The sequence below is a fragment of the Nomascus leucogenys genome, chromosome 20, assembly GCF_006542625.1.
Source record: "Nomascus leucogenys isolate Asia chromosome 20, Asia_NLE_v1, whole genome shotgun sequence".
NCBI lineage: Eukaryota > Metazoa > Chordata > Mammalia > Primates > Hylobatidae > Nomascus > Nomascus leucogenys.
In genome coordinates, this window is record NC_044400.1 from 27,164,771 (window position 1) to 27,190,572 (window position 25,802).

Here is a 25,802-nt window from a genome sequence, read left to right on the forward strand (position 1 = left end):
AATTTGTAGATAACTATGATTAATTCTCAGTGCAAATTCCAAACCTAGTTTAGCTATCATTAAAACTGTTGAATTTGTTGGTTTAGGAATTATAGAAAATATTCCTAAAAGATGTTCCTCCCCTTTTTTTCAACAATTATATTGAAAACTGCTATACAATGAGTCAAATGTTAAGAAACACAGGCATATATCCAGTATATACTAAATGATAATAGTAATATATAATCTATTACTGAATAATGCTATTATGTCTGCCACCCTATTAAATGCAATTTCTAAGCAATACCACAGGAAAAAAATGAAAATACATTTTATTCATATATTTTTCTTTATATGCATATAATCTCACAATGTGTGGAAATTTAAAGAAAATATCTTCTTTAATATAAGCTATATGTATGACCTCAAAGCTCTACACGTAACTGATCCCTTTAATTAGCATCAAGGAAGTAACTTTCTTCAAATAATATTTCAAATAACTCTTTGGAAGAGAACAGGCTTAAGTTCCTACTGATGCTCCATAATACCTGTTTTAAAAACGTATAAAATATTGTCTTTTCAACTACACACAACACAAACTTCTTAGTTAAAACCATGGAACACATCAGAATTATGTTAGATCAAATGAAGTTGGGTTATTCCCCAATTTCAAGAAGAAGATTAAAATGGCATCTTTAATAATATAAAAAGAAAAAAATCTCAAAACAGAAAAGAATCTTTAAATGTATAAAACTAACATGGATTGCAAACGGACATCCTATAAACTTAAACAATTAACTATGGAAAAAGACAGCTAAAACATAACACCTAGATTTAAAATCAAATGCATTTTCCAAACACAAATATGTTACAGCATCAGACATAAAATTCAGATATTCCAGCTGTGACCTTTTCTATGGTTGTATCCACATAAACACCCAAATAACTTGTCAGCTAAGACACCACACTACGCAATGCCAATAAAAAGTTGGCATCATAGAGATTTACTAAAACAAAGAAATACTTTCTACTTGCTTTGGAAACAGGATTTCAAATCAAATTTTATCCATTCTTAAATATCTTCTCCTGCCTTCTTGTAGCTAAGGTGGCCTTCAAAGACTTTCATGAGCTGGACTCTACCAGTCTCTGCCCCCAACTCCCACCCACTCTGACTTTCTTTACAGTAGCCAGATGAATTACGTATGGCTGCCTCTTGCCTGACTGCTTCTGCAGATGCTTTTCTCTCCTCTAGAAACCTTTCCCCTAATCTCCCCACCCGGACCAATCCCATCTTGTACTTCATAAAAACAGAACCTACTCTGGGCAGCCTCCCCTAGCAAGAAATCTGGGGTGGCCAAGGGTCTAAGATACTCCTTTTTTAGGTCATAGTTTTGATTATGTGAAGCACCCAGTCATAGTATTTGTCATACTGTCTTACATTTCCACCTCTCTCCAATAGATATCAAGCTTTTTGAAGTCAGAATCTAAATCTAACTCATGTATCTTCTAATTCTCAGGTCTAACAAAGTGCCTGGTACATCATAGTAAACATTGTTGATGAGATAAATGAATAAATGAGAAAGATAAGCCAACACAATTTAAGAATACAGTAGTCTGATTTTATATTAATACATTTTACCCTTAGGAAGTAAAGAAGTCATAGAGTATGAATTTAGATTTTTTGTATTATATCACAAAGACTTCTAAATTTTATATTTAAAAAGGCAGCGTATGAATTAGATTTTAATGGAGTAAAAGGTATTTAAGCTGCTGACAGTAATTCACATGATTCTGCACACTATTACAAAGAAACTAAGTAACACAAAACTAAATATTACATATTGGTTTTAATCAATTCCTAGCTTTCATGCTTAAATCTATGTCAAAAGTAACTATACATATTTTTTCACCATGTTTCACCAATTAGATTAGAGAAGATCAGAATTCAAATAAATGTGGACCCTAAATGTTGTTTTTGAAAAATTCATATAGGTTAATGTCTACTTAGTGCTAATCAGTAAAAGGAAAATGAAAAGCAACACTGCTTCTAATTGTGGGGGAAACACCCTGCTATTTCCCCAATTCCAATGCTTTGTACAATGACTGCAAAACACAAAAGCCTATAATGACATAATTCCTTCCCATCAATTTGAAGGGTTAAGTCCCACATATTTTTCTAACTGAAACCTCAATATGCCATAATCTGTATAAAGCACACCCAGGCAAAGTGACATCCTCAGTTCAAAAAATAGATCTATATTTCCTACATTAGACATAGTCATTAGATTATAATCAAAACTATGACCAAGCTGGGAATGGTATTCCAAGATCTTTGAGAATCCTTACCTAATCCTATTCGGTTTGGACTTGTTTCCCGGCTACATCCCTGGCTCCTGGGAATCTTGCTTCGCTTTTCTGAAGACGGTGTCACAGGTGGGCCTCGTGAGGAGCCCCCAGCAAGTCCACCATAACCACTTCCCAACAATTTTCCTGGGGAACTTGACCGGCTGCCAGCTAAAAGTGAAGCAAAATGACAATGAATAATAGATGTAAATGTAGGAATGAACTATAATACTTTTAAAAGCCAGGTTTTACACATTAATTTGGCTAAAATACAGAATTGTATATAAAAATAAATTTTTATTTGGTAGTACTAATTTTTTTAAATGTAGGAGCATAAAAGACAATTGAATATCATAAAAGAATATACTTAGAAGAATTACTGTGGAATAGCCACCTTATTCCACAGTAAATATCTACAAATACCACAAAGGTGTTTATTCTTATTTTGGTTTTTTATTCTGTAAGAGCTGATTATGCTAAAAATTTTAGGTGTCACTGCTAGAAGAGCAGAAGTAGAACTAAAACAATTTTCTTAGCATTAGCTACTGAAAATGGATCCAAGAAAACTCTATTAATCTGACAAATGATATAAAAGGGAGTAGGGGGATAAAATAACCAGAAACCTGGTAAATAAAAATCACAAAATAAGATAGAAGCTCAAACATATTAGTTAATCATAATAAATGTGGCTGGTTTAAATTCATCGATTTAAAAGAGATTAAAACAAGCCTGGGCTGTGGCTCATGTCTGTAGTCCCAGCACTTTGGGAGGCCAAGGTGGGAGGATCACTTGAGCCCAGGAGTTTGAGACCAGTGTGGGCAACAACAGGGAGACCCCACTTCTCCAAAAATTGTAAAAATTTGCCAGGCATGGTGGCACATGCCTCTAGTCCCAGCTACCCAGGAGACTGAGGTGGGAGGATCACTTGAGCCCAGGTCAAGGCTCAAGTGAGCCATGATCACACCACTGCACTTCAGACCTGGCAACAGAGCAAGACCCTGTCTCTTAAAATAGAACAAAAAAGAAAAGAAAAGAAAATGCAAAGTAAAATAAAATGAAATTCAGCTGTCTGGTATTTTTAAGAGTCAAACAATACACCACAAACAAAAACAAATAGAATAAAACACAGCATTTAAAAAAGACAAAGAAGGATATTTAATATTTATGAAAGAATAATTGTCCATGAAGATATAATAATCACAAACCTTTATGCTCCAAACAACATAGTTTTGAAATATAAAACTAAAAAAGGATAAAAGTACAGGGAGAAATGGAAAAAGCCATACTTACCGAAAGACCTCATGGAAAGACTAATAATATTGAGAAACTATATACCTCACAGAAATTGACAGAGCAGTCAAAATTGTGTCTCTGTGTATATATGTATGTACAAAAACACACACTTCCCACATACACATACATATCCCAACAGATAGAACACACATTCTTTTTACCTTTCCACACATGAATATTAAAAACAAGAATTGTGTATTAAGCCTCAAAGTAAATCTCAAAAAAAAATCTACAAAAGTAGAAATAACATGGACCACATTCTCTGAGAAGTATGCAATAAAACTGGAAATTAAAAACAAATAATATGGCTGATAATTTTTATTAATAGGTAAGTAGCTAGATACATATATTACTATTTCTTGTGGGACCTAATTCTCTCTCAGAGAAAACAACAAAATTTTAAGCATCACACCAATACACTCAAATGGCAATCATTTGCATTGATAGATTACCTCCCTAAGTAGAGAAGGCAATAAATTCTAAAATATAAAGTATACATTTACTATGTACTAGAATAGAATGACCCAGAGGAAGAAAGCATTTGAAGCAACACTTACCTGTAAATTTATATGTGTGTTTATTTTAAATATATATTATTTAAAAATACATATTATATAAATCAAAACCACCATCATTCAAATGAACCACTTAGGTGAATACTCACAAAAATTAATAGTTTATAATGATTTAACTACAAATTGAAGTGAAAAATCATTATAAAAACCAATGAAGAATTTGTCTCAGGACCTATTAATTTTACCCATAAAATTTGAGCCATATAAACTATTAAACTATGTATAAAGGGGAAAGAAATCCATTTCAAACTCTAGAATTTGAACACAAAGAAAAATGCAGAAAGATTAACTAAGCTTACAATAAAGAGAGAAATTAATATTGTGCAAGGAACATGGGGTCGGGGAGAATGCCAACAACAACAACAAAAAAGGCAAGAAGAGAAATGGCTTACCACCAGCAGGATTAGCAGATCTGGATCCTTGATTATGAGAGCAGACCAAAGGACAGGCAAAAAGTGGATTAAAAGACAATAACACAATACAGAGGTCAGCATGCAACACAACACAAAGGTCTTCGTTCACAAATACATTAGCAAAACAGCTATATTTCCTAGGACTTGTTCCTCCTATTTTCGTACTTATGTTTATCTTTGTCATTCTACATTAGCATTTATTTCAGATCTGTTCATAAAACACTTTCAAACCTACAATGTGCCAGGCTCACATCTGCTTTCTAGCTTTAAGCAACCTGAGGGAAGTGATTGTAACTTACTCATCTGTGTCACTACCATCTTCAAAAGTGCTTACCACATAGTAAGTGCTCAATAAACATCAACTAACTGAAAGAAACTGCTGTTAACTAGTTTCACCTGTCCTGACTTCCCATAAACCTCAAATATTTAAAATATGCCAATTATTAAGAGCCCTAAATCTAATATTAATGAAGCCTACTTTGTATTAAATCAGGACTATGAATACTAGTATATCTACATTTGTGATATATATGCTTATATTTACCACTTATTAAAATAACTTTTTAAATATTTAATTTATATGCATAAGCTTAAGGTATAGGCTTGATCACTGGCTAGTGTGGTCACTCTTCCTGAGTACGATTTGGTGAGTGAAGTAAAACTAAGGAGTTTTAAAAGGGGAGCCCCAAGGCTAGGTATAGTATTTTTATAAGACTGAAAAATTAAAGCTCTATTATCACCCTAACCACTATTAGAGAAGAACTGTAATCTTCACCACCTGCCAAGGTAACCTACACATTCCTAAAACCTGCAATATAAGAGAGAAAATTACAGCACTGACCTAGCTGGGGCAGGGAACCCCAAAGACCGCAATGCTGATAAACAGCATTAGAAAGAAATATGTAAAATACTGTTCAACCCTCAACCTCCACAGAGGGAAGCAACACTGCATAATTACATGCTTAGACATTTTTATTTGGCTTAATTTCATTATATTGACCTAGATTCTGAGATTTGAACACTTTTTGTCAAGAATTCCTTTGCAGTAAAATTTGACCCATATGTATGAGTCAAATATCCTTTTGTGTCTCCAGGCATCACTAGGGTTCAACAGAATAACCAGAGCCAAGAAGTTGTTCCCAAGACAGACACTTCTGGGCTACACCTGCACCCTGGATCTGAATGAAAATCCAGTTTAAGTTCTACACTAAGGAGGGCATTCTTGGTCTTAATGGACTCAATCTATCCTGAACTGCATCCCTCATCATGTAAATCCATTCCTAGCCTTCTCTCCTAAACCTACTGAAGTAGACAGGGATCAAGGAGGCTCAGCTTCAGCTAGGATGGGAGTCTGCTGATCTGAAGCAATTATGACTATAAAGCTTGCGTCCATTTACTGTCTATCACATGCTAGGCTCCTAATGCTCATTAAATCCTCATGAAAACCCCATGAGAGTGGGAATTGTTATCACTCAATTTACAGACAATGAAACAATGGCTCACAAAGGTTAAAAGACTCACCCAACATCACACTGGAGCCAGGATACAAACCCAGTTTTGTCTGACACTGAAGCCCACGCTTGTAGTGTATCACACTACACAATACAACCTAGGCCACAGGAAGGTTCTGTAGCCTCACCAAAGGCAGCACTATAACTGATCTTCTGCTTTCTTTGCGGAAATTATATAACATGAGGACTGCAGTTATCAAAGGGAAAAGAATTTAAATTCAGAAGGTGTTGAACAAGGCCATTTTCTATACTAAGAGAGCTCTTAAGGTTTGGTGCAGACTGAGCACTCTCTACAACAGACAGACAGTTCCTTGGGCCACAAAGGAGGCAGGCAAACGTCAGCTAGTGAGTGCTGTGCTGTGCTGTGGGACGGCATGCAGCTCCTGGGGACAGGAAGACTCTTCCTTCCCATGCTCACCTTGCCCAGGAGCACTCTGCTATCCAGCTCTACTCGACATGCATAGAGGGGAAGCGGGCCCCTTAAAGTTTATGTGTGGCTGGAAAGTGAGACACCAAGGGAGGATCTGAAGAGTGACCAGAATAAATTCATTCCAGCTGTGGCTGCTTTCATGGCTAAGGCTAACAAACCAACTGACTTCACATATACAGAGACGCAATCATGGAAGCAGCTAGGCAAAGCAAGAGCCCACATGGCAGGAAAAGAGGTGCGGGCTGCAAATGTTAGAGCACAGAATTAAAGGGGGAGAGCTTTTAATGGATTTACTTATTTACCACTGGAAAGAACATAGCATTAATAGTTTTCTGCCCACGTACTGTTCTGAAATTACATCAGAAGGATTCCTTATCAATGCAAAAATGAGTCACAGAACAGATAAGTTACAATTTGACAGGCTTCAAAGGAGGGAGAAAAACTACATTTTAATGTTTAATGCTTAACAATACAAAATGTAAATCACCTGGACAGGAGACAAATGTATGCCTGGAATGTTTCATTTTTTAAGCTTACCCAACAAACAGTAAAATTACTAACAGTATCTCAGAGCCACAAAAAATGTGTTTTTCCCTCTGAAGTCAATATAAACATTGTAAAATGTTCAACTGCAGAATGAGCTGTTGAATAAAACTGAGATAAGCAAGAGCATAAAATATGTTTCTTACGCTGGGACTGTGAAACCACTTTAGCGCGACTGCGGCCCCGGTTATCAGGTGTAGAGGCGACATTGGTGGCACTCCCAGAGCTTTGCCTTCTTGTGCGGACCCGACCTGGAGGACACAGCAAAAACAGTGTTTCACAACATTTCCAGTAAGTGCCACCTCCTCAAGAAAAGAACTCATGCCCCAAAAGAGGGGCACTGACCAGCCAACTACATGGGGAGCAACAGCTTCTGCGGGCAGATCCTCCACGCGAGGTCTGCCACGTCTCCCTGTGTGTGCATGCACACATGTGCATATGATCCGCGCACAATTCCTGAGATGGAGCCATGGACCTGCAGCTGTTTAGGTTCCAACTATTTCAGTATGTTATCTCTTCAGACGAGGAAGTGATATCCATTTGAGGACATTTCCCCTAATTTTTTCCAGATTAAATTTTCTTTTTTATTGTCTACAAATCTGACAAATTTCCAAAAACAGAAAATATTAGCTGTCACTGTAAAAAACAAACTATAGAAAATAAGAGTAATGCCAAAAAAAAACCCAAAACAGAAGTCTACGTTCTTAACTCAGCCATCATAGAAGCTATAGCTCCCCAGTGAATAAACGTGTTTTTGATATGCAGCATTAAACTTCTATTTTTAAAGCATGTATGTCAGTAAGTTTCTAAGATAAAAAAAAGATAAAGCTAAAAAGAGAGATACAGCTAAAAAGAATCAGTATTAGGAGTACCTAGAGAAATGATGGCCCAAAGATAATTCAATGCTGTAGGCAGTTATGAAAAAATTACAGCAATTATTGAACCATGAAGCCATAAAAATAAAAATGAATTCAGAAACACAAAATCATTAGTGATCAGACTAGTATGATTAGTGATTAAACTTTTTTTAAAAAAATATGGGCCTTTTTGGTTTCGAGGGAGCACAAAATGCCTCTCCGGCCATAATTCAATGAGGATAGGAAAAACACAACCAACTTGAACTCCCACTGGCTTTTATGTTGTTCAAAATCACTTCTACCCCCGCAAGCGACAAAGCTTACAGAGAAGTAATGCAGGAAGCAAATCCTAAAGCTTGAAAAAGGTTCAAGAAAGCAAGGTAAAGAGCAATGAAAGAAAGCTGGCATTAAAAAAATAATAAAACTAGTTAAGAACCAATGACTTTTCAGTTTAAGGAAAAACTTATACACAAACTCTATAATCTACACAGAAGTGAAAAACTATACCATTTACTAACAACTATATATCAGTCCATTCAGAATCTTCACAGCATATAAAGTCATTACTCCCATTTTACAGATGAGAAAACTGAGAAACAGGGAAATAAATTAATTTGTTCAATGTGACACCACTGGTCTAGATACCTGTGCCTGGCTGACTGACAAGCCTATGAGTGATGACCTTTGATTTTCCTAAGGAAGTCACCAAGCTAAATCAAGGCAGTCACAAAGGCAAAGTGAACATGAAAAAACCAACTGAATTTAAATTCTTAAACTCATTATAAAATATTTAGGTCACAAAAAGATTTTTTAAATGAACATGTATACTCATTTAGCTTAAAAAATAAAAACTCTCTTTGCTAACCCTCTTGTATTCTACTTTCCCCCAACATTTGGTAACATGATCCTAAACCCAGTGTTCAGCATTCCCTTTTTTTTTTTTTTTGTAAATACATGTTTTCACAACCAATAACTGTGTGGTTTTGTTTTACATATTTAGAAAGTTTTTAAATTATAACACAAGGTCTATATTTTTCTAAAGCTTACTATTTTGATAATATTTTATTTGAAAAGTCACTTATGTATGGATAAAGAACGGATATACTTTATTTTTTCCATATAACTAACCAATGTTGAAATAAATTTACTTAACGCTTTTCTTACTGATTAAAATGCCACTTCATTGTTTATCAAGCAGCACTTATGTGTATCTGGGTTTCTCAGCCTTCTAGTCTGTCCCACTAGTCAATGTGTCCATACCTACACGACATCACAATACTGTGATTAGCTTTTTATTAATTAATTAATTAGTATATGAGGCAGAGTCTCTTTCTGTCGCCTATGCTGGAGTGCAGTGGTGTGTGACCTCGGCTTACTGCAACCTCCACCTCCTGGGATCAAACGATTCTCCTGCCTCAGCCTCCCCAGTAGCTGGGATTACAGGAACATGCCACCACACCTGGCTAATTTTTGTATTTTTAGTAGAGTCAGGATCTGACCATGTTGGCCAGGCTGGTCTCCAACTCCCGACCTCAAGTGATCCACCCGCCCTGGCCTCCTAAAGTTCTGGGATTACGGGCGGGAGCCACTGTACCCAGCCTGTGATTAGCCTTTTTTAAAAGACATCCTGCTAATTGGCAGGACAAGTAAATTCGCCTTTTCCTAAGCCCTTTGCTCTCTTCCATATGTATGTGCAGACACAATAACAACGCCTGTTGAAATGTTGACTGGCATTATATGAAACTCTGGGTTAAGGGGAAAAGCTTTATAATATTGGTCTTCTCATTCATTATATCTTCTATGTTTATTTAACTTTTTTATATCTTTTGATAAAGTTTGATCATTTTTTCAAAGTTCTTACTCAATTTTTATAGACTTATTTAAAGTTGCTTTATTTTTATAATTTATTAAATTATATTTTCTGTTCTTGGCAGGTAAGAATGGAATCATTATATTTTGATCTTAACACTCTAGGATTCTGCTAAACTTTTATTAATTCCACTAATTTGTATACAGATTTGGGGTTATCTAAATAGAATAACACTCACAAATAACTCATCAGCTTATTACCCTCAAATAATTCACTTTTACTTCTTTGCCTTTATTGTGGTGTCTTGGTCATGTAATATAATGCAGAATAGAAGCAGTGAGGGTAAGCACTGTTGACTCAAACAAGATTTTTTAAAAGAATTTCTGAAATTTCACAGAAAGTATATCTGCCAACAGGTTAAGAAAATTTGGCCCAGCGCAGTGGCTCATGCCTGCAATCCCAGCACTTTAGGAGGCCGAGGTGAGCGGATCACCTGAGGTCAGGAGCTCGAGACCAGCCTGGCCAACATGGAGAAACCCCATTTCTACTAAAAATGCAAAAATTAGCTGGGCATGGTGGCGCATGCCTGTAATCCCAGCTACTTGGAAGGCTGAGGCAGGAGAATCTCTTGAACCCGGGGCGGAGGTTGCAGTGAGCCAAGATCGTGCCACTGTACTCCAGCCTGGGCAAAAGAGCAAAACTCTGTCTAAAAAAGAAAAGAAAAAAAAAAAAAAGGAAAATTCATTTCTGTGCCTAGTTGCCAACAATTTTTATCATAAATGTTTGAATTTTTTGATGTTTTGATCTTTTTAGATAAGAGGGTTTTTCTCCCGAATTTGAACTACATCAATAAATTTTAAAGTAACAGGCAAGGCGCGGCGGCTCACACCTGTGATCCCAGCGCTTTGGGAGGCTGAGGTGGGAGGATCCCTTGAGGACAAGAGTTTGACACCAGCTTGGCTAACACGGCAAAACCCCATTTCTACTAAAAATACAAAAAATTAGTTGGGCATGGTGGTGCAGGCCTGTAATGCCAGCTACTTTGAAGGCTGAGGCACAAGAATTGCTTAAACCTGGGAGGCAAAGGTTGCAGTGAGCCGAGATCGTGCCACTACACTCTAGCCTAGGCAACAAAGTGAGACTCTGTCTTAAAAAGAAAAGAAGAAAAATTAAACCTGGGCTAAACCTATGTGGTCATGATATACACACTCACATACACAATGTTTGTAGGTACTCTGGTCATACTAGCTGCATAAAACCAGTGAGGGAAGTATTCCCTCTTTTCCTATTCTCTGAGTTTACATAAGACTGGAATTATCTAATGTTTTTATTATTATTATTTTTTGCATCTCCACTGATAAACTGACAATGCAATTATCCAATGTTTGATACAACTTGTGTGCAGAACCATCTGAGCACTGCAGGAATTTTTGGAGTATCTTTTCCATTTTTATTAAGTTTATTTTGGCAGGGTGGGAATAGAGCAATGAACTTTTAACTACTGATTCAAATTGTTTAATGAGCAGTCTTAAAACTACTCACATTGCTTCTTTCTTTGAAGAAACAGTTTTGGGTTTTCTTGAAACTTGTACAATTTGTTTTTGAATTGTTAACAAAGCTGTCATAGATTTATCTTACCTTAATTTTAAAAAATTATTTTTTTTTTCTTTGATACAGAGTCAAGCTCTGCTGCCTAGGCTGGAGTGCAATGGTGCGATCACAGCTCACTGATGCCTCACTTCCCAGGTTCAAGCTGTCCTCCCACCTTAGCCTTCTAGTAGCTGGGAGCAGCTGGGACTACAGGTGTATGTCACCATGCCATACTGATTTTTAAATTTTCTGTAGAGACGGGGGTCTTACTATGTTGCCTAGGCTGGTCTCAAACTCCTGGCCTCAAGCAATCCTCTCACCTTGGCCTCCCGAAGTGCTCAGATTATAGGTGTGAGCCATTGTACCTGGCTTACCTTTAAAACTCTACTGATCCACATTTATGCCTAATTTATTATTCTTAACAGTTAATTTGTACCTTTTCTGTATTTCAATTGACATTTTTCAAAAGTTTGCCTACTTGATTAGTATTTTCAAAAACTGAAATTTTGCTGGGTGCAGTGGCTCAAACCTGTAAGCCCAGCACTTTGGGAGGCTGAGGCAGGTGGATTACTTGAGGCCAGGAGTTAGAGACCAGCCTGGGCAACATGGAGAGACTGTCTCTACTAAAAATGCAAAAATTACCTGGGCATGGTGGTGCACGCCTGCAATCCTCTTTTACTGGCATGAGCTACCATGCTCAACTTTAGTGTCTTTCATCAATTACAAATTTTTTTTTGCCTTTGTTATTAAATACTCTTCAACAGCTTTCTTCTACTGATCCTTTGTCTTCTATCTGTAGTCTTAAGTTTTAGATTTCTCTCTTTAAATATCACATTGGGCTGGGCGTGGTGGCTCTCCCCTGTAACTTCAGCACTTAGGGAGGCCTCGGCAGAAGGACAGCTTGAGGCTAAGAGTTTGAGACCAGCCTGGGAAACATAGCAAGACCCTGTCTCCATTAAAAAATAATAATAATAAAAAATAAATATTATATTGCTAGAGCTTTAAAATAAATCAAGTTTGACAATCTTTCTCATTTAACCACAAAGCTTGGTTTATTTGACTTTATTTTTACTTTTTTTTCTTTTTTCTTTTTTGAGGCAGAGTTTCATTCTCGTTGCCCAGGCTGGAGTCCAATGGCACAATCTCGGCTCACTGCAACCTCTGTGTCCAGGGTTTAAGTGATTCTCCTGCCTCAGCCTCCCGAGTAGCTGGGAATACAAGGCATGTGCCACCACGACTGGCTAATTTTGTATTTTTAGTAGAGACGGGGTTTCTCCATGTTGGTCAGGCTGGTCTCGACCTCCCAACCTCAGGTGATCTGCCCGCCTCAGCCTCCCAAAGTGTTGGGATTACAGGCGTGAGCCACCGTGCCTGCCCTATTTTTACCTTTCTATATGCATGCTTTTGTCTTGATTTTTCATTTTCCTTTTATCCTCTCCTTCGTTTCCTTCTTTTGGCTTAATTTTTTAAAGATGCTTTACTATCTTTAAATAATATTATTAAAAACGCAGCCATTCAATCACACTTTAGAGGAGATACAGTAGTTTTAAGGGCTCCCTCCTTTTAAAATTAAACCTCTTTGAGATAATTATAGATTCCTATGCAGTTTTAAGAAATAATAGACCTGTATGTTCTTTACGCAGTTTCTCTCAATGGTAACACCTTACAAAGCTATAGTATAAAATCAGAAACAGGACATGAACACTGATATGCTCCACTCTTCCTATTCAGACTATTCAGATTTCCCTGTTTTCTTTGCAGTTAGTCTTTGGCTTTCCTTTGTAGGTAGTTTCTTTTTCTAGTGGCTTCTGTGCCTTTTGTGTTCTGCAATTTTACTTTTTTCCTTTTCTTGAGACAGGATTTTACTCTGTCACCCAGGTTGGAGTACAGTGGCATGATCTCAGCTCACTGCAACCTCTGCCTCCCAGGTTTAAGTGATTCTCGTGCCTCAGTTTCCCGAGTAGCTGGGATTACAGACATGTACCACCACGCCTGGCTAGTTTTTATATTTTTAGTGGAGACAGGGTTTTGCCATGTTGGCCAGGCTGGTCTCAAACTCCTGTCCTGAAGTGATTGGCCCACCTCGGCCTCCCAAAGCATTGGGATTAAGGCGTGAGCCACTGTACCTGGCCTTACTATGATATGTTTAACTGCGGATTTTTTATTTTTGTCTTACTTGGAATTTACTGGGTTTCTTCAATCTGTGCTTGAGTGTCTTTTTTTTTTAGACAGAGTCTCACTCTGTCGCCCAGGCTGGAGTGCAGTGGTGTGATCTCGGTTCACTGCAATTTCCACCTCCTGGGTTCAAGCAATTCTCACACCTCAGCCTCCCAAGTAGCTGGGACTACAGGTGCGAGCCACCACGCCCAGCTAATTTTGGTATTATAAGTAGAGACGGGGTTTCACCATGTTGGCCAGGCTGGTCTCAAACTCCTGGCCTTCAGTGATCCACCCACCTCAGCCTCCCAAAGTGCTGGGATTACAGGCGTGAGCCACTGTGCCCGGCTTTAGTATCTTTCATCAATTATGAAAAATTCCCAACCATCATCTCTTCAAATATTGTCTCTGCCCCATTCTCCCTCTTCTTCTTAAACTCCCATTAGACATGTTAAGTTTCTTTACTATCTTGCACGTAACTTAACAACTCTGTCATATTTTCTAACTCTGTACTATAGTCTGGATAAGTTCTTCCTTGCTCTCTTAATTCATGAGTTCTCTCTTCAGTTACACTGATTCTACTGCTCAATTTACCCATGCAGTTTTTTATTTTTATTTTTTTCAGACAGGGTCTTGCTCTGTTGTCCTGACTGGAGTACAGCGGTTATGATCACGACTCAACGCAGCCTCAACCTTCTGTGCTCAAGTGATCCCCCTGCCCCAGCCTCACAAGTATCTGGGGCTACAGTTGTGCACCACCACGTCTGGCTAACTGTAAAAAACATTTTTGGTAGAGATGGGGTCTCACTATATTGCCCAGGCTTAACTCCTGGGCTCAAGCAATCCTCCTGCCTCGGCCTCTAAAATTCCTAAGATTACAGGTGTGAGCCACCATGTCCGACCAGTTTTTGATTTTAATAATGTATTATATTTTCATTTCTAGAAGTTTCATTTGTTCTTTTTCAAAATCTGCTTAGTCATTCTTGATAGCCTCTTACTCCCTTTCTAAAATTTCACTTTATTTCTTTAACTGTTAAGACAATGAAACGATCACTTTTCTTGGAAATTTATGGGAATTCTTTAAGATCTAGATTAAAGCTGAATTATTCCAAAGAAGATCTCTGATTTTGTTTGTGTCCTGTGGACACAAGTAATCCACAGCCAACTTAAAATGATTTATCTATTTGGGTTTTTCAGACTACAAAGGTAATGTAAATTCTGACCAGAATCCTGCATCAAGATTTTGGTTGCACATTCTCGAGGGAGATTACTTTCCTCCTCTAACCAGTACCAGAGTTAAGATGGGCAAATTTCTCTGTTGTTCTTTTCAGTTTAGTAAAGTTAACTTTTTGTTCACTAATGACGATGCAGGTCTTAAGTGGGCTTGGGCTTTCTGTCCTTTATGTCCTGCACAATCATCACATCAAATGCCCAAGGACCCCAGGGTTTAGCCAAAAGCCTCAGGGTGACGGCCAGCATTGACCCTGACATACCAGGGCTCCTGCCATGCTTAGGTTTGAAGCTGTGTGGATTCACTGCTTTTACTCTAGAACAGTAATGTATTCTCAACTGGGAGGATTATTTGGGCTACTAAGTTGTATATATCCTTAATGCGAGTTTGTTATTTCTTTTAAACGCTTTAGTTATTTTACATTTTGTAACAGATCCTTAAGGGTACATTCTGTTTTTATTCTTTTTCTCTGCTGCCTCTCACTCATAATGGATGTAACACAGAGTATGAACTCTTATTTCGCTGATTTCCATCTGCATGAACCCCGAGGAATTAGATTTGAGAGAAGCTTCCTCTACAGAAGTTTAATGTTTGTTCCTGGCAGGCACCCTTGGGGGCTATAAACACAAACTACTTTATTAGCTTGGAGTCTTCCAAACACCACAGGTGAAGTAAATTTAAAACCACAACTTGTGTGAGTAGAGAGCTTAGTTACAAATTACGAGAAAAGATTAGGGGTTTTTTTCCCCCCTCTGTCTAAGGCAAAGTCAAGACAGACATTATATCAAGAGGATTTTTTATATTGAAGGATAATGAGGATTTTTGATATTGAATCTTATATTGAAGATAAAGAGGATTTTTTGTGTTGTTTTTCTCACCTGTCCACCTTGTCATGGATATACAGCCCCCTTGTCTATGCTGGCTTAATGCCAACTCTCAATCTTCACCTTGGGTCAGCTCAAGGTCTTGTGCTCTGTGTGTCTAGCTATTCACATCAATAACTAAGCTCTCAGGGACAGCCTTAAAAATCAGTTCAAGCTTGTCATTCCAGTCTGTGATCCTCTTGGTTTTGAACATTTCCTTACTTTTTTGGAAACACAGCTATGCAGCTTAAAGGGCCTCTGTTGTGTTAAACTCAGATATATATTTATTTTATAGGAAAAGGTGTCTTTTGTTTCATTTTGTTTTGTTTTCAGTCTATTGATTTGGCAATATTACTATGAGTACCTGTGCATGTTTTTAAAAGATGATATAAAATGCTCTGTGGTAATTAGGGGAAAAAAGTTTCAAGAAATGCAACAAGCAGGCTGGGCGCAGTGGCTCATGCCTGTAATCCCAGCACTTTGGGAGGCCAAGGCAGGAGCATCACTTGAGTCCAGGAGTTTGAGACCATCCTGGGCAATATGGCGAAACCCTATCTCCACAAAAATATACAAAAAATTAGCAGGGCATGGTGTTGCACACCTGTAGTCAAAGTTACTCGGAAGGCTGAGGTGGGAGGATCACTTGAGCCTGGCAAGTCAAGGCTGCAGTGAGCCATGATCATGCCATTGTACTCTAACCTAGGTGACAGAGTAAGACTCTACCTCAAAATACAAATAAATAAATAAAAATAAAGCAACAAACAGTAAAAATATACTTCAGTTCTGTATTATAATCTATTAAGTGACAGAGACAAGTAGATAGATGTGAAGGGAGAAAAAAAAAGTCAGCACAAGTAACAGAAAAAAAAAAAAAGAGGTAAAGAACTGTACAACAAAAAGAATTTTGGAGGAAAGGATGAGCAAGATATGCATCAACAAACAAACCTAACCAGAGCAAAACCAGACCCAGAGGAAAACAAAGACTTGTAAGAGGAGCCCAAAGCCTTCGACTTTCATGGAATAAAGAAAGATCATTCATCTCATGACTTTTAAATACTGCTCCTAAGGATTCTTTTTCACTCACATTGCCATTCCTTCTAGAAAAGACTCCAAACCAGGAGAAATTCACCCTGTGTACCAAGTGTAGTTTGTAGACCTGGTCTTCCTAGCTTCTTGTTAGGCAAATAAAAACCACTAGATAGCCTTATGTCACTAGGGGTTTTCTGTTCCCTACGTGTTTCAAATTTTCTAGCAAATTCCCAAATTACAGATTATAAAATTAAAAGGTCTTCAAAGTAAATCTCCGTTCTCATCACACTGGGACATTTTGGCATACATATCCGCTGTACATTTCACTGCTTGGGGGCATAATTAAACCAGCCTTTACTCATACACTGACATCTTTCATAGAACCAAAACGGAGGAACTTGTTCATTTCTACATTTCGCTACCGACAACTATTCTCCCCAAAAGAATAATTTCCTGCCGGGCATGGTGGCTTACGCCTGTAATCCCAGCACTGTGGGAGGCTGAGGCAGGAGGATGACTTGAGCCCAGGAGTTTAAGACCAGACTAGGCAACATAGGGAGACCCCATCTCTACAAAAAAATTAAAAAATTAGCCAGGCAGGTGTGGTGGTGCACGCCTGCAGTCCCAGCTACCCTGACGGACAGGGTGGGGAGCTGAGGCAGGAGGATCACTTGAGCCTGGCAGGTCAAGGGTACAGTGAACTGTGACAGCACCACTGCACTCCAAAGCCTGGGTAACAAATGAGACCCTGCCTTAAAAAAAAAAAAAAATTTCCTTCATATTTTAAAAATTTAAAAGAAGCTTAACACCCTTTTACTTCTATATATAGACATGCATACTTTTTCCATCGTGTAAAAAGACCAATTACCTAAAATTCACAGTTCTTGGATAATTTTTTACATTTTATTTCCCAGTAAAATTGTACTAAAATCTAAGTTCTTTTTCCTGAAGAGAAGACAAGGCTATATAGTTTTTATTGTGTAATCTTAATTAAAATCACTGAAAGTTAAGTTGACATGGCTTTTGACTACATCTTAATAAACATGATTATTCCCCAAAACAAACAATGGTTGTCAGCCCCACAGGCCATTCAAAGCACTGTAACTTTTCATTTAAAGTTGCTTATTTTGGGAAAAATATGAATGATTTTCCTAAGCATACTAGCTTTTTAAAAAAAAGTATGAGAATGCATTTACCATATGACATCTAATCATAAACTTCCTCATGGGCAACATAAAAGACATTATGTTTCCCTCATCAAAATCTCCAAAAATTACTGAACATAACATACTGAAGATAACAACCTGGAAATAAACTTTCATCCAAAAGTTGAGTTTTTCATTCTTTACAAAAAGTATTTTTCTAATTAGCCATAAATGTTAGGATTCCTTGATGTGGACAGTGAATTAACTCCTAAGGAATATATATTTTTCTCAATTACTATAGTAATAAAATTGCCAGTAAACTCAAACCTACTGCCTAAATTTCTTTTTTTTTTTTGAGACAGAGTCTTGCTCTGTTGCCCAGGCTGGAGTGCAATGATGGCGTAATCTCCGCTCACTGCAACCTCTGCCTCCTGGGTTCAAGCAATTCTCCTGTTTCAGCCTTTTGGGTAGCTGGGACTAGAGGCGCATGCCACCACATCTGGCTAATTTTTGTATTCTTAGTAGAGACGCGGTTTCACCATGCTGGTCAGGCTGGTCTCGAACTCCTGACCTCAGGTGATCCACCTGCTTGGCCTTCCAAACTGCTGGGATTACAGGGGTGAGCCACTGCACCCACCCTCTAAATTTTTAATTTAGAGCAGACAACTGTTTTAAAATCATCTTGTCTCAGAAGCTAGATTATAAAATATTTAAAAGACTGATTAATAAATTTTTAAAAGGCCCATAATGGTTCCAAAAATGCAAGTGGAAAACTCATATTGAAAAGGCACCAAATGACATCTCCTCCTAAAAAACCACTGTGGTTTTTCTAAACAGAACAGGCTCTCTCAGTCTCACTGCTGAAATCAACAGAACAATGACAACCCAGAAGTGTTCAAACTCACAGGTCTTTCCAGGCTTTGACTAGCCAGTGTTGCCACAGCCAGTGCAGCCCCAGTACACAAACACTGACACTCCCTATGCTTCTTCAGCAACGGTCTCTATTGTCAGAGTCTGAGCTCTCTATAAAAACAATTTCTCCCAGAAGAAGGAAAAACCAGAGAGTTAGTCTCCTGGACAATAACTGAGAGGGCAATTCTGACCTTACTCAGGACTGTGGAACTGATGGAAAAAAAAAAAAAAAGTTAAAAAGTCCTAGGGCTGGATGGAATAACAGGCTGATTTCAATTCTGTTATATAGACATAGAAATCAGGGCATTCTGGAAAAACATATAACTTCCCATGTAATGTCTTTGCTTTCCATTTCATCTACATTATTCTCTTCCACTCTCCTCCTTCCCTCCCAGCAAGGCTGAGAAAACACTCAGGATTGTTTCTTTGGACAAGAGAAACATAAAATTACCCATATCAGCTTAAGAAATGAAGAAAATTATGAACCAGCTTCCCAATCACACCAGCCTCTGCCTTCTGCTGTCAGACATGACGTCCTCATCAGGACAGAGGTTTGTTGTCCTTATTTTAATTCTGGAATTTTTTTGTTTTACAAACTTGTCCGACCCTAAGAACCACCAATGAGGCTTATTAGAAATTCAGATACTCTGGTTCCTTCCAAACTTAATCAGCATCTTCAGGGTACAGAACCTAAGAGTATTTTTTTAGTAAGTATCCAAGTAATTCTCATGATGTGATAAATTTAAGAAACACTGCTCTTGGGATCATGTTCACCTTTAAAAAAAAATCCATTCCTATCTTTCTTTTATGAGTCCCTTGGAAAGTAACATATGGATTAAAAGAACTGAGCTTCACACATCAAGCTAAACCCAGCCAACTTTGCATGCTAGCCCTTTAGGGTCACTAAATAATATATGAAAATGAACTAGCTGTTCCTAATTGTTAAGTAATTATCCTGAAGGTTGGTGGGTCTAAGCCTCTATTTAGGCAGAGAAGGTTCCTCTAAATTTCAATTACTTAAAGCGTTATCATGCATTCTATCTAGCAAAGGAATGATATTGTCTTATATGCACTTATCAAAAACCTGCAAAGACTAAAACAACTATGTCTAAAATTTAAAAGGTAATACAAAAATAGAGCTTCTTGAGAATGGCATAAAAAAGAAAATAAAGTGGATCTGGATATGCCTATTTCTTACAGCATTACTATATCCTCGGTGTGTAGTACAGAACACGGTACATGGAAGGCATTTAATACATGGTTGATGAGGGGATGAATGAGAGTATATGAATGAATGGGGCATGTGTCCGTGAGACAAATAAAAAATAGCATCATATAAGTCAGTAGTACCTTTAGAGGAGAGAAAAATATATTTTTTTATTTCTTTAAATTACCTGTTAGAAAACGTTTACCAGTCTGAATAATTGACATTGAAATTTACTTTCAAAACAGGAAAGGCAAATCCTGAGAGGCCCACAAAAGCACAAAAGGAAAGAAAAGGAAACAAAAGCTAAGGTAGTGCTTCAGGAGTAATAAAACCCAAGACAGGTAGTCCATGAGGACAGTAGCACACAGTGTGACATGGACGCTCCTCCCCAGAGTGTGGACTCAGCATTAAAAACCACGCGCAGCATACTTTAGTGCTAAAATTCACAAGAACAAAGACTGAACAAGAAAGGGAAGGAGAACTCAGGTAGAGGTAGGGCAAAAACCGAATGGAGACAGAATGAAAAGAGAGGAGGAGAAACAGCGTGCAACATCTCATGCAGGGACCTTGGTGAGGACAAGTGGGTGCTGGGCAACACTTGGTGAGAACAGAGGACCAGAGAAAGTGAGACACACCTCAATCACAGAAACAAACCGCTTACCCTCCGCTTTAGTGGTAGTACCATCTTTAAGCAAATTAAAAAACAAGGGAAGGGATAACAGGGAACAGTTAGTAACATTCAAAAAATTAAAAAGCCGAGTGTTATTAGCTACTAAAAAAGCAAAAGTACAATTTAAAACAAAATTAAAAGGGAAACAAGTTCAACAGCAAAGCAGAGTCTGAAGCAAGTAAGTGTGCCTTGTACTGAAATTAGCTTAACATAGCATAACGGTTTTTTTGCCTTTGGAAAATAAAACACAGAAGGGCAACCCAGGGTAGTGCCACAGTTGAAAGAAAGATTGTTTTTTGTTTTAGCCAACTCTCATCCTCTTAAGAGTTCCTTTTTCTTGGAAGAAAGTACCAGCAGAACAGGGCAGACAGGAGGAACTAGAAGCTAAAATACTAAAGAGTTACCCAAAAGGCAGAGCCAAGTAAGAAGCTCAGAGAAGCTTGCTCTAGCAATGCCTATCCCAACTACACGTCCAGCAGCAAAAGCTGTCAAGCATGGTACCTGAGTCCAGGCCTATGTACTCCATGTCTTCCCTCATGTGTCTGGACTCTAGAAGTTTGGAAAAGGATCATCAGCTTTAATGCTACACTTTTGCAAAGATGTCATGTGTCAACCTAGGTAGCAACTGTAACAAATTCTCACTAGGATTGTGTTATATTTCAATTTTTTGGTGTTTTTGTTTGGGGACAAAATAAGGGAAGTTGAGGTAGAATTCTCAGGAAACAGAGAATTTGAATACTCCAGTCTTTTTCTTTGAAGAGGTTAATACTGGACTGAAAACTTATCATCAGTGCTTCTGAAGGGTCAGCTCCATATTATCATACCAAAAGATGTGAGGGCTTTTACTAGCACTGGGGGAAGTCTATACCAGCCATATTCAAACACTCCAAATACAGACAGAAAAACAGAAATACTGAGGCTGATTTTTACTCACTTTTTCCAACAATGAAACAAATACTAATTACAAATACTAAAGGTGGATCTAATATACTAAAGCATAGGTAAGTACTGAAAAACTAAACTAAAATTAACAGAACTAATTCAGCATAGGAGGAAGAGTTGTTACTTCTCCTTTGCTCGATGGTTACATATGGACAACACTCCTACATAATGTTGCAATAGTTAAAACAATTTTAAAAAGAGAGTTCTTAATGAGTTTCTTCTCAATTGTTATGGGTGTATGAGGTATTTCCATAAAAACAAGACTGACTGAGCAAATGTTCCAGAACACATATCTTTCAAATTAATAATGTTCCTATCACAATCACACTTTCTTCCACCTTACAGGACAATAGTTTATAAGGAACCTTTATATAATTTCATTTTGCCTCATATATGAGTTAGGTGGCTACTGTTACAAGTAATTTGCAGGTATGGAAAATAGACTTACAGATTCCATGGCCTACTCCAGGTCACAGAGTGAATAAATGGCAGACCCTAAAATCTTCTCTGGGTGCTATTTGTTCACTGTGCTTCCAATGTTCAAAACATTTTCAGAACATTAGTTTTAGAATTGACTCTGGAATTTGTCTGAAAGTTACATGAGTAGCTCCACCTTGATATTTCAGGAAGTTTAAATTTTATTCATTTCCTTAAAATCTAAAGTAGAACCAATCCAGCTAAGTCCCTAGATTTTGGCTTTGAATGAATTGGCTCTTACAAAAACAAAATGAAATAATTAGCCTGACACATAGTACGTGTTAAGCATCTGCTGAAAAATATGAGTAGCTGATCTATCACTATGTCAGATATTAAAAGTTTTGGAAGTAGCTTTTAAAAAACTTTTTTGGGCAATCATCAGAGTAAGGGCATGCTCCTCCCAAGGTGACACATGGAAGGACAACGCTCTTTTGCACAGACATGGTTATGCTGATTCATGAGCTCATCACATTCCTTCAGATTCCTCCTGCCCATTCTCCACAACCCAATCCGATTATCCCTGCCAGCTCTGGTTATATTCTCAAATTGAGAAACACCTAATGACACTGACTACCTTTGATGAATCCCTCACTGAACCTGCTGGCTCTGCTCCCATCAGTGTCAGAGGGGGAAAAAACTTAGCTTTGACAATATGGGAGGTGGCTGGGCTTGCCATGGAGGAGGAGGAAGAGTTGAGGAAAGGATGTGCTCAGTGCCACACACCCTCCGAGCATGAGTGTATTGTGTACTTACTCAACACTAAAACGGATGATGCACCGAAGAAAGGGACACTCAACAAGGGTGGCTGGCTGATCAGCCGCAAGTGCACAAAGCTACTTAGATTTAAATAGTAGCCCCACGACAGTGAGACTTGCCTCAATCATGGGTTTGTATTTTGCTAAGAGGTAAGAGTCATCTCTCGAAGAGCAATGCAGGAGGGAAAGGGTGACAGGGGTGTGGTTACCTAAGGATGCGTATGACCCCGGAGGCAAAGCCGCTGCAGAGCTGAAAGGCGTCGTGCCCGAAGATGAGGAGACTTTGGATTTGGCACTGGCTGCTGCGTTCACATCAATATCACTTCGAGATCGCTGGAGGGACCCAGTCGTTGACACAGACTTGGTACTAACTGTAGAAGCTTTAGTGATAAAGGAAGAAATATGAATAAGGACTACACAGAATTTTGAAAATACATTGCTAAAATTTGATGTTGTTTTGCTTTCCTGAAAACAAATACCAAGTTTTAACAGATGTTGGAGCATAAAAAACTGACAAACAGTTTCTCCTGGTCCCTGAAGAGAGTTCAGGCAATGTGAAGGAAACTAAAAGTGACCTCAATTGTAATGTATCAATTACATTTGTTTTCTTGTTATCGAAGACTATAAACCCCAAAGAAATGGACCATGTTTCTGCTTACTACAAAGAAGTGAAATAAGGAAAAAATGCTCACGTCTAGGGAGTCTCCTCATGAAATGACATAACTGTGCCACGTCCTCTTACCTAGAGCCCTCCTCTTTCTGGAACATGCCACTTTCCCACCACTAACCACCATCACACTGCTGCTGCTGCTCAAAACGCCACCAAGATGTCTTCACTGTCTCATCAAAGGATCAGAGACAGGAGGTACAGTTTGTGGCAATGTCAACATGCAGGGGAAGTGGGGAGAAAAGGTCACAGAGCTTCATTCCTAAGTCACCCCATCAATGTTGTCCTCAGCAGCGAGTGGCCCTGACAAAGTGGAGCTCTGCTGGAGAGTCAGGGCAGGGCAGAGCAGGCTACATTCAAGCCTAAGAAGGAACTGAGGGCAGGCCGTCGGCCTCCTGTGCCTGGGAAGCCTCTAGCAGCTGCATGTACAGCCCACCAGAGCCGAGAACAGGCCTTCTCCATGGCTGTCAGTCTCACCTCTAGATGTGGTACTTCCAGTAGGACTTCTTTTGGCAGACAGCGGACGACTAAAAGTAAAGATGTATATTATTTATTACATGTACTTTATCTGAATTAATACAAACTACAACAGGAAATTATTACAATGAAGAATTATTTCAGAGTTTTCAGAATTTTTTGGGCAATGTGAACCACAATGTTATAAACTCTCTGATTCCCAGCGAAGCTTTAGCAATCTATTTTGGACTGCCTTTCAAACACAGAGGTGAAATAGTAACTACAGACAGAAATTAGAAACACAGAGCAGAGATGATAATATATTAAGTCACAGAGTCTGAATGCCCTCCATTTCCAAACTTCTCTCCAGGTTCACACTTACGTCCTCTGAGAGGACTCTGAAGCACTGGTGTGTATAGTTCACACTACTCCATAATTCACTTATGTTATTCTAGAACTGTATTCTAGGACTGCCATATACATTTAACTGAAAAACAGTATGGTAAAGACCAAAGCAACCTATTTCTTACCACTCCGTGGTGGTATCTTACTTTGCACCAGGATCTACCTGAAGTAAGAGAGTGTTTTAACAAGCACACATGTAAAAACATAGCTAGAATTTGTGTTTTCATGTGACAAACTTTTAAATACAAATTCTCACATGAATGATAAGCAAAGATGAATCTCTTACTTTAGACTCTCTTGAGAGCTGGAAGACGAGCGGTCTGACTGAGGCAGAGACACTATGCTGTCTGAGTTCTTCAGGTGGGACTGCAGGGCTTTCTGGTAGGAGGACTCCAAGGTGTGGTATAAGTGCTCTGCTTCTCTGCTGAAGTGACTGTGGAAACCCCAGTAACATCTAGAGGAAACACACAGAATCCTGGTCTAATTCAAGGATCCAAACACGTCTTTTGCTGAACTCTGGAGTACACCACAGAAGATTTTCAAGGACTGGAAGCCTCAGTTTAGCTGCTAATAGTAGCAGGAGGAGAGGGTAAACAAAGGAGACCTGGTACGAATCCTGGCCTCACAATTTTACTGTCTTTTAGACAATGGGCAAGTCACTTACCCTCTCTCAACCTCAGCCTCATTTGTAACATGGGAATTAAAGAGCCTAACTTGCAAAACTGAGGAATCTTAGGGAAGGTGGAGCTAAACATCTAAGACTATACCTAGAACACAGGGCAGGCTCATTAAAATGGCAGCTAGTATAAATGCAATTTCACATCTCTTGATACAAAGTATTTAAAATTGCCTTAGGTAACATATGTGAAAGAAAAATTTTAAAATGTTCAGAGCTACTTGAAATCCGTATCACATTATGATTAAACACCAAGAAAAAATGGGCCGGGGGTGGGGAGGGTCCAATACAAGGATAAAAACAGCATAAACAGATCATTAACAAATCCATTCCTAATAGTTTTTAGCAACGATTAATTATGTCACTTATTTTGGTAGAAACTAGCCAAGAAAAAATTGGCACAAACACTTCATAGTTATAAGCAGCTCAGAAACAAGTGAAATATAATTTAACTGTGAAGGCAGTCAAAGAGCAATAAGTACTAGATCAGGATGTATTAATGCAGCTAAGTAAAACCGTAACCTTGCAGGCTAGTACAATTAGATTTTAGCACGTATCAATTAGGAGAGTTGGTCAACTGTGAGAGTAAATTCAAAAAAAATCACAGATGCAATATTGGCAGTAGTTATCAATCCAAGAGAGAATGTCTTAATATCAAACTTCTGGTATTTACAGTCACACTGGCAAAAATTATTTCCAAGGCCGGACACTGTGGCTCACACCTGTAATTCCAGCACTTTGGGAGGCCGAGGCAGGTGGATCACGAGGTCAGGAGATCGAGACTATCCTGGCTAACACGGTGAAACCATGTGTCTACTAAAAATACAAAACATTAGCCAGGCGTGAGGGCAAGCGCCTGTAGTCCC

At 38.3% G+C, this 25,802-nt stretch overlaps 1 protein-coding gene across 24 annotated transcripts in view; it reads right to left on the reverse strand.

The window, feature by feature from the left end:
• The window catches only part of CLASP1 (cytoplasmic linker associated protein 1), a 301,555-nt gene that overhangs the window by 85,174 nt on the left and 190,579 nt on the right, over positions 1-25,802 (reverse strand). For 11 of the 24 annotated variants that reach the window (XM_030801419.1, XM_030801418.1, XM_012497841.2 and 8 more), the window contains 7 exons: positions 24,547-24,714; positions 23,877-23,926; positions 22,942-23,112; positions 20,550-20,573; positions 7,234-7,338; positions 4,583-4,609; positions 2,326-2,493 (listed from right to left, as the gene is read on the reverse strand). In XM_030801419.1, coding sequence (XP_030657279.1) covers positions 2,326-2,493; positions 4,583-4,609; positions 7,234-7,338; positions 20,550-20,573; positions 22,942-23,112; positions 23,877-23,926; positions 24,547-24,714 — 713 coding nt within the window. The remainder of the gene's footprint in view (positions 1-2,325; positions 2,494-4,582; positions 4,610-7,233; positions 7,339-20,549; positions 20,574-22,941; positions 23,113-23,876; positions 23,927-24,546; positions 24,715-25,802) is intronic. The other 13 variants (XM_030801429.1, XM_030801421.1, XM_030801412.1 and 10 more) reach the window with 3 other exon arrangements.